Genomic DNA, 11,212 nt, shown 5'->3' on the forward strand with positions numbered 1-11,212 from the left:
TTACTTAGCAAACAAGCGAGTAATGTAAATAGGTGGATGGACTGGAATTTTTCTAAGAACTCACAGCTTTAAAACTGCATATACAGTTTCCATCTTTATGATGTTACTGTTCATTGATATTATTTCTGCATGGGTGCACGTATGTTATTCACTCTGTATATAATTTATGCATATATTGTGTTTAGTTTTTCCTGTACATAATGCCATGCTTCTATTGTTTTTTTTTTCTCTGAGCTGAGAGTGAAATAGGGCCATTGGGATCAGTGCTCTCTCCAGGTCAACAAATTCAACATAAAATAAAAAAATAAAATAACATAATCATTAAACTGTTGCCTTTGTTTATTACACTGGATAGCTTTATTTATTTATTTAGATTATAACAACAGTGATAATATTGAATCCAAACACAACAAGGTTCTTTATATGCCACATGTGTAAACAGATGTGTATATGTACAGTATGCTGTTTACATTTTCCACAAAAAGGGTGGGAAATACAACAGCTGCTAAATATGTCCTTCTCTTACCTCCCTCCCACCTCCTGGAAAGGGCCGTAGACATTGGCAGCTTGTTTTAAATCTTAGAACATACACTGACCCACATCTTTTGCATCCCATTTTTCCACTGAAAATTGTATAGACTGTATATCATGGAATCCAAAACTGGATATCATGGAATCCAAAAGCTAAAAGTCAAAACGCTCTAGTAGGGAACACATTACTGGACATCTACTAGAAGGTATGAGAGAGTCTCATTTCTGTAGTATTGCAGTAGTCAGTATAAATTATGTTACAAAGACTAGCTATCACATTCTTGATAGGGTGAAATAGATCATGGAAAAGAATAGTTCAGTGGTCTCACAAAAATAAAATTTCAAGTTTTTTTGTGGTGAGACTTTGCCTGCAGTCCCCCTATAGGGGGAGAACGTCTGCATGCATCACTTACATATAATTAACTCTGAGAACTTTGCATGTCAGGAAAAGAGGAATACTGTATTTGAAGAACTGGCATGGCAGCTCACATGAAAACACAATCACACTGAGCTCTAGGTGATGTAATACTTTTATGAGATTAATTGAGCTTTGGACTAGCATCAGGAGTTATTAGACTACATGTTTACAACTGCTCACAAAGGGATCCTTACAACTGCTCATGAAGGGATCCTTCTAGCTCAGAAGCTTGAGTAATTACAAAACCTATGTTGGTCCAATAAAGGGTATTAAATCACTTCTGTGTTCAATGGTCATTATGTTTTCTTTGAGGGGACCAACACAGTATTTCTTAATTTTTATTTCTACCAGCTTACATGGTTAGCCATAACCAAACAAGATTCGCAGAACTAGTCTTTATGAAAGTGTAGGAATCCTGCTATGATGCAAAATGAACTGAAATACTCAAACCACCACTGTTGTCTCAATGAAGAAAGCCAATTATAAATGGTTATGACTGGGTTTTCTGATAGTGACCATATTAGTATGTGTTAGAAACATGGATGCCAAGAAATTTACCACAAAAGCGAAGTGCAAGAGTGAATCTTTGCATCCATGTTGAGAACACATAATAATTAGTTAGGATCAGTGTGACCCGATCATAACTTTTTGTAGTGTGCATTGTTTTATCTATTCCACATAATACCAGTTAGAAAAGAAAAAAGTGCATAGTGTTTTACTAGCCTTTAAAGCCAGTAAAGCACTTAGCAAGTGCTATTGCACAGACTGCATGTAATTATAAATGGATGAAAAAGTCAGGACCATTTTAAATACCATTCTAATTAAATTACTTACAGACTGACAACTGTAAATATCCACAGGCAGAATATGAGGCAAGATATTCAAGGAAAGTAAACGATGAAGGAACATCGCTTGGGTGAAACATGACTATAACAGTGTTTACTAGGTGTGTGATAATTATTACATACCTCTGAAAGCACTGTTATGGTCAGATCTGACACTATAGATAGGCATTACAGGGTTATACTTTTTCCGATCTAGGAACATAATCAGACCACTCTATGCACTACATATTTATTATAGAACAGAGGCATTTGTCATGTACTCCTTAGGTGGTTCTCAAAATATGCCTTCTGTTAAATCAATTCTGCATGCTGTTGATGTCTTAGTGCATCTGAGCTTGCTTTGTTCGAGGTGTTCCACTGAGTTATCAGGTTGTACAACTTAACAGGAGAGAAAAGGTGAGTTTTTAATGTTTTCCCTTTTCCTGTAGCTTATGCGACCTCATTGAAAGCCTATATTGAGAATAGGGAAGCAGGTGCAGAGATCTCACATTAGGGATGACAGGAGTGCAGCTCCCATGTAGAAATTATTGTTTTGGGGGGGGTTTTTACTAATTTGTGCTGCTTTGTACACTGATTTCCAGTCATTATAATTTTGGTAGATTTAAATATTAGTTGCAATATTTTGTGTCTTGACTAAGGAAGAAACAATGTTTCATAGTAAATTCAGATAGCTTAGTGTGCTGTCTGTACCAAAGGCCAATTAGAAAAATCATGCACAATGTATTACAAGCAGAACAAACATAAAAACATTTTATTAAAATATGATTAGGAAGCATTTGAAGCCTGAGCTTTTACTCACTACCAAAAGGAATTGAAACTAATGGTAGCTGTGTTTGATTTTCTGTAGGAGCTGTCACCGAAGAGAAGGCAACCTGGAAAAATGAAGAGGCAAAAACCAGTAGCTGGGGATTCTGAGCTTCCAGAAGATATGTTTTACTGAAGAAGTCATGTAAAGGGATTGAATCAGTGTGCATATATGTGTTAAGGTTCCTTGGAGACCTTTAGTGCCAATGAGCCTGAAAAGCAACCAAACTTTGACTCCACACTTGAGTGGTATAATGCTAAGACTGTCTTTAGTAGAGTCATCTCCCATTGTTGCATAGGGTTCAGCACTCAGCAAGTAACCATGGAAGCAGCAATCATTTCTTGTTTTTTCTAAGGAATGCTGATTATGGATCTAAAGTTCTTTGTAGACTATGAACACGGCCTCCTCTGGCTATGTAAACATATAAGAAGAACACTTTAATTTATTACCTTCAGCTTTAAAAGGCTAACCAGTATTATTTAATTTAAAGGAGAAAGATCAAAGATTTTTGGCTTAATGACATTAATTTCATAAAAGACATTAATATGTGAGCAAAAGAGATAGTTTGAGTGTGTGTGTTTGTATGTGTGCACATGTCTGTCTGTCTGTGGTGGTACACTCACATGTTTCTGAGGAGGGAAAGCAGTGAGCAGAGCCTGAGCCCTGCAACAAGATATATTTATCACTATGCAAAAGACAAGTTTTTTATACTAAAGAATGTAATTCAGTTACACAGGCAGTGTGGAATTTATGAAGATTCCCTTGCTAGGCTGGAAAGGACATCTTAAGGAATGGCCAAGAAAACCCTGAGAATTGAAATGGGAGATGTAAGCAGGAAGGTGCTGAGATGGAAAATGGAGACAAACACAGCTGGGCAAAGAACTGTCAAGCAAACAAAAATGCAAAGCAGCCTGTAACATAAAAAGAAAGTTGTTTAATCTTGCCTGGGCTTCATTTTTCTTTTGCAGTTTGCTGTCATGCTTACAATTGTAAATTCTAGGTCTCTGAGGACTTGTTTACGGCTGTGTTAAAGGGAACTGTGGAATAAGGTGATGAATTGATCTGCAGGAGGGTTGTCTTTTTGAATGCAAGACGACAGTAAATTAATGAAGCATTCTTCTGATGCCTTGTACAAATGGGCATCTTAGCTGGAAGCCTTTGTAATGCATCCAAGGGAGAAAAGGGACAGTGGGTAGCCCTTTCTGAGGATAATGTGCATGCAGTTAAAAGGTTGGTCTCATTCCATGTGGACCACCAGAAAAACTGGAAAAATACAGCCCCCTCCCCAATCTCACCAAACCACACAAGACTTTATCAGAACTGGAAATATTCATATCCAAAAAACAAATTGGACTATTTTCTGTATAAATGCATCTTGTGTAAGTAACCATAAAATAATTAGCTGGCTAATGTATTTGATACCTTCAGTTCTTCTGGGAAGACAAATAGCGTACCATATTTTCTGTACCATATCACTGTGCCTTATTTCATTTATATTACATGACGTAGTTAGATTGTAATAATTACTAATGATCTGTACAGTGTTACATACATTTGTTTGTCATTGTACTCTTCTTTGTAAATGCAATAATATTCTAAATTGTGATAAAATAACAGTTTTATAGTTTATGCATCACTCACTGACTGAAATTCAGAACTAGATCAGACACTCATGTCCACTGCTGGTAGTTGTAGTTCAAGACACACTCTGAGTTATGTGAGCATGCTAGGGAGTAGCAAAGAGTGCATCCTTGTAGATATAAGATAATATGCTTAGGAATAATGTTTGCTGACCTATGCCACACAGGAGCTGATCAGTCCTAAGGCAACCATTTGCTAATTCATGTACCTCCTCTTTTTGCCCCTTTTTGCTTCAGACATTCACATCTCAGAGATCTGGTAGCACTGCAGACATTTAGCAGTAATAGAGAGGTACTTGAATGAGTAAGTGGCTGCCTTAACATTAATAGGAAGCTGACATTACCACAGCTCAAGCAGTAAGGAGCTGACAGTGAAAGGATCTGTCAGAGCTTTACACTTCTTGCCATTTTAGCAGAAATGTATTCCCTGACTTATAAGCAAAGAACACTAGTGCCTTAACTCAGCAATTTTGTTATGCCTTAAATCCAGTTCAGTTATTGCCTATCTCTAAACTTAAGATACTATGAAATGTGGGAAAGCAACTTACGACTTTGTATTCCTGCACAACTGTTAATGGAGTAGTTTAGAACAGACTAAAATGATTTCAGTATGTACTGGATTGAAGACAAAAAGATAGTAGAAATGAACTCTTAAGAGGCTTTCTGACTTTTAAAATAAAAATTTTATGACAATTTTAGCCAACAATGGTGTTTATGGAAAAGCAGTTATTCTGTAACTGCAAGTATTCAGGTTGACCTTAACGGCACATCCACACTGTGTTAGAGGGAACAGGACATCTTGCCATGGAACCTATCAATGAATTTCCACTGTATGTGTCCTGTGATTAAATGCAGTGGTCATTGCTTTCTTGTACTGTTTCATGTCCTAATGGCTACAAGCACAGAAGACAAAACAGTTAACATTACACGCTACCAACTGTTTCCCTTTCTTCATGTCTGTATGATGGATGAGTTAATATGTGTAATTAGCAAGGGTTGTATAGTGGGTGCTTTCTCTACAAGGCAGGTACAGAAAGCTTGCAAAAATCCTTATGTAGCTGCTTTTTGTGTTTACTGCTTGACCACTTTGTTTCATTACTTAATACAAGGGTGGGGGATTCATGAATGAGGCTGCTTCATAGTAATGCAGTTTCTAGACTTTTGATGTGTTTGTGGTCATTTGTGGGTGGGCTACATTGTGTAAGGCAATGATTAGGAGGCTCATGGTGGGAATTGTTCTGTAACCATACTTGGGTATTCTGAACTGCAGCTGTCAGTGACATAGGTCCTCATAATAGTTGTCACTGCCTAATGGGTTCCCTTCTCTGAGGATAAGAAATTATGACAGCTATAAAAGGCTTATAGTATATCTGCAGTGACAGCATTATTGGGAAAAGCTTCTAGTGATAGCAAAGGCCATGCATTATTTGGAAGGCAATGGTTAGAGAAATGTGTAGGATAAATTGCATACTATTCTATTTGAATACTGCCTTTTTGTCTTTATCTATGTGGCACCAGACAACTCACTTAACCAATTAATAATGCTGCATAACCCAAGTTCAAAAGTGCAAAGACAGGACTTAATCTTATTCCAACCATAAGAATCCTTCTTTACAAAAGAAAAAAAAAATTCTAGAAAACTTTACACTCAAGTGAAATCTGTCTTCTACAGTTTAATCAAGCAGCGCAAGAAAAGAGTATTATATAAAGGATGACTTGTGAAAATAGAAGTTTGGCTCAGAAGATTTTATGTTTTTCATGATCGAAATCCGCCTGGTTGTTTAGAAAGATTGCTATATTTTCACTGCTGGTGTTGTTCTATGCTGTACTAGATTTTGATTATAATACCTAAAACTTCATTCATTTAATGGTCTCAATATAGACATGTATATTCCCCTTAAGGTAGTAAACTTGTATTAACCCTAAACAGTAATCTGTTTAAGAGACCCAGAGACCCCCAGATTTGGCTTGAAGTAATGTGCTATGAAGTGGTTCATTCTGGTATAATTTCACAGATAAATAAATCCCATGTCAGAACCACATGGTAGATTCAGACAGAAAGCTTGTCTGGGGGTTTGGGGTACATGAGTCAATATTGCATGCTGTAAATTGCAAAGGAACTTACAGTTCTTGTGCTGCAAAAGGGAATCCTAGATTAGGCAATCCACCCTTGTCTCATTAAATGATAACTGAAAGTTTTGTTCACCTCAGCTGATAGGACTCTTTTGATCAACTGGTGCAGTGCTTGCCTTGCAAACCTGAATAACCGCATAAATATGGTGCTTACACCAACTGCACATCCAACCTCACAATGCCCCTCTAACTTAGGTACATGTAACACAACAACCTGTCATGAATTGTTGATGCCTTATGGTTATTTGCTAACTGACACTGTAAAACAGATAACGTGCAAAAGTAGAAAATCAACCAAATCCCGATAAACCACATGGACAAACTACCCCTAAAACAACAAATAAGGAAAATGGAGACCCATTCTGTCAAGTGAGAAAGCTGTGTTGAAGTCATGGAGAAGTACAATGGACTTGATCATTTTATCATAACCAACAAGTGTGAGAAATGTGTTTCAGAAAAGCCATTTCCCTTCCAAACATCACAAGATAATTGCTAAGCAGAAAGGGAAACGTGCATTTTTTACAACCCAAGTATTTTCAATTTCTCTGTTCTGCTGCAATGTTGGAACTAATTATATAATCAAAGATATGTAGAACTGCCATAAGATAAATTATTTTGAATTATTGAAAGCACAACTGGGTGTGTTGATAAGAAATTGGTGTAATTTTGGTACAGACTAAGTTAATTCAAAGTGCAGCTATGTTTCATGTTCTCTACAACATGTGTTATAGTTCATAGTAATCCTACATTGTTATAATGTTATTAACAAATTGAAAACCAACTAGTATATTTGAGGAATTTTGTTACAGTAATGCATTTCACTACATTTTACTTTTTAAATGTTTTTCTGAACTCTGTTTTAGTTCAATATTATTTCAGAATACTTTATATTTGCATACATAAAAGTCTTGACTTGTGCTATCTGCTTTTTATATGTTTCAGTAGTTTAAATCATTTTTATTACAGTACTATATAATTTGATGGAATTATACAAAATCCACTTGATATTCAACAAACAAGGAGCAACTTCACTTGCAAATAAATAATAATTAAAAATCAAAATTTAAAGTACAACAGTTTTAAATTATAACCGCACAGTTTCTGCTATACCCAGGCAGTGCATACAAATGGTCATTTGTGGTCAGTGTACTACCCTGCTAAACATATGTAAAATAAAAAAATATGAAAACTGAAGAATATCCATACAGAAAGAAATTCCAGAAAAGGGAATGCTTCTGTAAAGTGTAGCCATAATTATTTAAAAAAATGTAAACATGAAAGCAGCAAAACAATAAAGAAACATATTTCTTAGCATCTATACAAAACACAATCCTCTTATTTACAAAATTAAAAATAAATGGTGTTGGTATATGTGCATAGACAAAAATAATACAGTAAGATGCTGCTGTAAGCTACATGCACTTTAACATTGGGGTTGCATTGACACATCTCTTTTATAGGACCTTTTGCTCTTGTTTATATAAAGGGATAAAGAACTTGAGCACTGTCTCTACCCTCTTTGCAAAGTTGAAAAGTGTTATTCACATTGTAGGTAATCTGGAGGGAACAGAACTGAGCCTATGTAAAGGAACTGTAGAGCTTGCTATCTGTAAATGTAATTATCTCCTTCTAAACTGCCATATCTGGTGGGTGCAATGAAGAGATCATTATATACCACTATTGAAGGTGATGACATTTTTATGAAAGCATGGAATTAGTATCTGGTAACTTCTCTTATTTGAATCATGTAAATGTTGTCATCATGCATATCCTTGAAATTATAGTATTTGGAATTAAAATCTACTAATACCGTAGTAAAGAGAATGTTGTATTTAATAAAGCATCATGTCACATTTTGTCACTATGACTCATCTTAGGTGCAGACTGGTACAAATTCACCTATAACATTGCCCACCATTCCACAGCATTGCCCGATATGGGTGTTTATTTGAGAATGTATTTGTTATTTGAATGTAAATATTCAAGATATGTGGTTTAGACATTTGTTTTTCTCTTAATTGCTGCTTTGTATTTTTTTATTTATCTTCTGTAAGACTGAGCTGCCACCATAAAGACTGCTCTGACCTGTAAATATTATCATTGCAGACTTCATATTTATTAAATATTGAAATAAAACTGATCATAAAATATCTGAATTTTTCATTGTTTGGTGTGGGTAGACATAGACAATTAACTGATGAGATAATAATTAACATGTCACGTGCCACTTGTTAGCTGATTCAAAATATGCAAAACATACTAATCTGTTTTTAAATACTGATTATGGTTTAGTGTACTAAGTTTACAGAAGTGTTATAACAGATAGAACTAGTGTCCCGCGTGCTGCAAAAAATGAAACCCATCTCTTAAGATTCCTCTGATTTCTAAATTGTTTCATATTTCCAAATGTTAAGTAAACAATTCATTGGCTGAGCAGTAGATAGGAACCATGTTAGACTTAGTGCTGACACACATAAATACATAATGAAACATTTAGTTAAGCATCTGTTAACTAATACAGAGGCAGGTATACCATTTAGGTAAACACAAGTTCTGTACTAACCAAGGGTTATTTAACACCAGCCAGTTGAGGAAAGTTACATCATTTGAATGGCATTAAACAGTTGTATGACAATTTATCTAGTAACTACTTAATTACAGACCACTGATTCAGTCCAACACCAGGCCACAGGGCATAGAGAAATGTACTATATAGTTAGGGTAGCCATACTCACCATAGATTTTTGAAGAAGTAAGAGGTAACCATAGTTCTTGCAGGAAACCCACACAAACAAGAAAGGATATGGAAACTGTATATGGGCAGTCCTGAAAATCAGGACCGAAGCCTGGATGCAGGAACTATTAGGGAGAAATAATGACAACACCACTATGCTTCCTTTTTTAATAAAAAATCAAAGTAATAACATGATTTGGCAAAGTATTTCATAAGATTTCAGCAGTAGAATGAGATTTGCCATATGGATAAAGGTGCAATCAACAAGTAAATAAAAATGTCTGCTTCCATGTCAGTGAAATAATCTTGGACAGCAATTTTGATGATTATGATGTTGATGATAGAAGTACTATGTTAAAAGAAACATACAAAGTACATTTTGGGATAAATATACAAAGCAGAAGCTTATTGCCTCTATATAACATGGTCTTCTGATGTATATGCCAGCTTAAAATACATTTGTAAGTTTGTAGAGAATGCAATATTTAGACAACGGCAGTTTAAAAAAATATTTACTCTTACCAAGCTGTGAATATGAACTTCTAATTTAATCTGTAAACATAGGATAGCATGCGATAAAATCATATGTACATAGTATAACTGACTCTAAATCAAGACCAATAAATATGCAGTTATGTATATACTGACACTGAGGCTGTGACATCATGACACATGAGCTTCCCCTCACACGAGAGACACGAACGTTCCAGAACACCAGTATTAAGGCACTTTATGTCAGCTAATATGCAAATGATGGTGCCATTTTTAAACTTAATGTGCAGGTTCATGTTGCTCGTGAGTTATTTTTTTTTATCACTTTTGACCTGCTTGGCTGCCTGCAATGTTCCAAAGCAAGTGAGTCTTACCTCTTCTAGGAACAGTAGGTTTAGTGACATGTGGAATGACACTTGGCCACTGGGGCAGCAGTCATAGAGGCTACAGTCAGTGAGTATCACTCATATAGTGGGTACATTTTTTTTTCTGTACAGTCTGTTCAACAACCATACTCCCTTTAAAGTGGTGACTCCTGACACAAGTCATTTATAGGCATACATTGTCAGGTACATGATAACTATAACAAATGGTATCTTATTCAACATTGACTTGTAAAGGACAAGCCAGACACTGGCAAATCATTCACTTTCTGCAGCTTGGCTCTCTGACTTCAACATTAGTAGCTGAATCTAGCTCTCTGGCAGCATCCAGCCTAACAAGCTACTTGTGGGAGCCTTTAATACCTCTCTACAGATTAGAAATCCTACATGGCCTCAAATCTACAGGCACAGAGATTCATGGACTTTGTAAATACAAACATCTGCAACTAATTAGTGAATATGCTCACTACTGGCTCCAACATACTGGACATCGTGCTCACAAATATGGGAGAATGCTGCACCCCGCCCACCATATCCCAAACACTGTGATAAGGTCGGAACATAAAGCTTACTCTTTTGAAATGAAAATCAACTCCATGACCCCAGTAAAACCATAACAGTTAGGAACTATTGAAAGGAAAACTACCTTTTATTAAGTGATGGTTTGTCAAAATTCAATACCCCTCCAAACCCTGAGAACAAAGCAGCCTACACTGAATTGCTCTCAGAAACACTGTATGTCAGTCATACCTCTCAAGTGTACCTCATTACGAGGAACATACCTCATTTGGGTTCTTAAAAACTTCATGTTCCTCGAAGTTCCTCAAAGTTCCACATTGAAAGAGTCTGTCACACATTCAGTGTTAGGAATTTTTTTAAGTGAAATCCATATTAATTCATTAAAGGATCTTCTTTATAAATAAAACCAGCATATTTTAACCATCCTATGACCTTCCTATTTGAAGTTGTTAGTAATCCATTAGTATGTGTTCCACATTATAAAGGCAAGTGTTCCTCATTTTGGAGATGGAAGTTTGAGAGCTATAATGTCAGTGGCTACATAGAGGCTGTTGTACCTAACAGAAGTAATCCCTGAACTAGCCAGAGAAATAAATTGCCCTGGTGGTATCCTAAAATAAACAGGATATATACAACAAAAGGAAAACAATTATGGCAAAAATCAGGAAGGGTAATTTTCATAAAGAAAAACTCTCTCATCAAACTAAATAGG

The 11,212-nt window shown here is 35.8% G+C and overlaps 1 protein-coding gene across 1 annotated transcript in view; it reads left to right on the forward strand.

The window, feature by feature from the left end:
• CHRD (chordin) overlaps window positions 1–8,522 on the forward strand; it is a 130,761-nt gene extending 122,239 nt beyond the window's left edge. The window contains exon 23 of the mRNA XM_044070405.1: window positions 2,642–8,522. Coding sequence (XP_043926340.1) covers window positions 2,642–2,709 — 68 coding nt within the window. The 3' untranslated portion in view covers window positions 2,710–8,522. The remainder of the gene's footprint in view (window positions 1–2,641) is intronic.
• Window positions 8,523–11,212: the final 2,690 nt, after the last annotated feature.

Source organism: Protopterus annectens, chromosome 4.part1 (assembly GCF_019279795.1).
Source record: "Protopterus annectens isolate FY-2018-M chromosome 4.part1, PAN1.0, whole genome shotgun sequence".
Taxonomy (NCBI): domain Eukaryota; kingdom Metazoa; phylum Chordata; order Ceratodontiformes; family Protopteridae; genus Protopterus; species Protopterus annectens.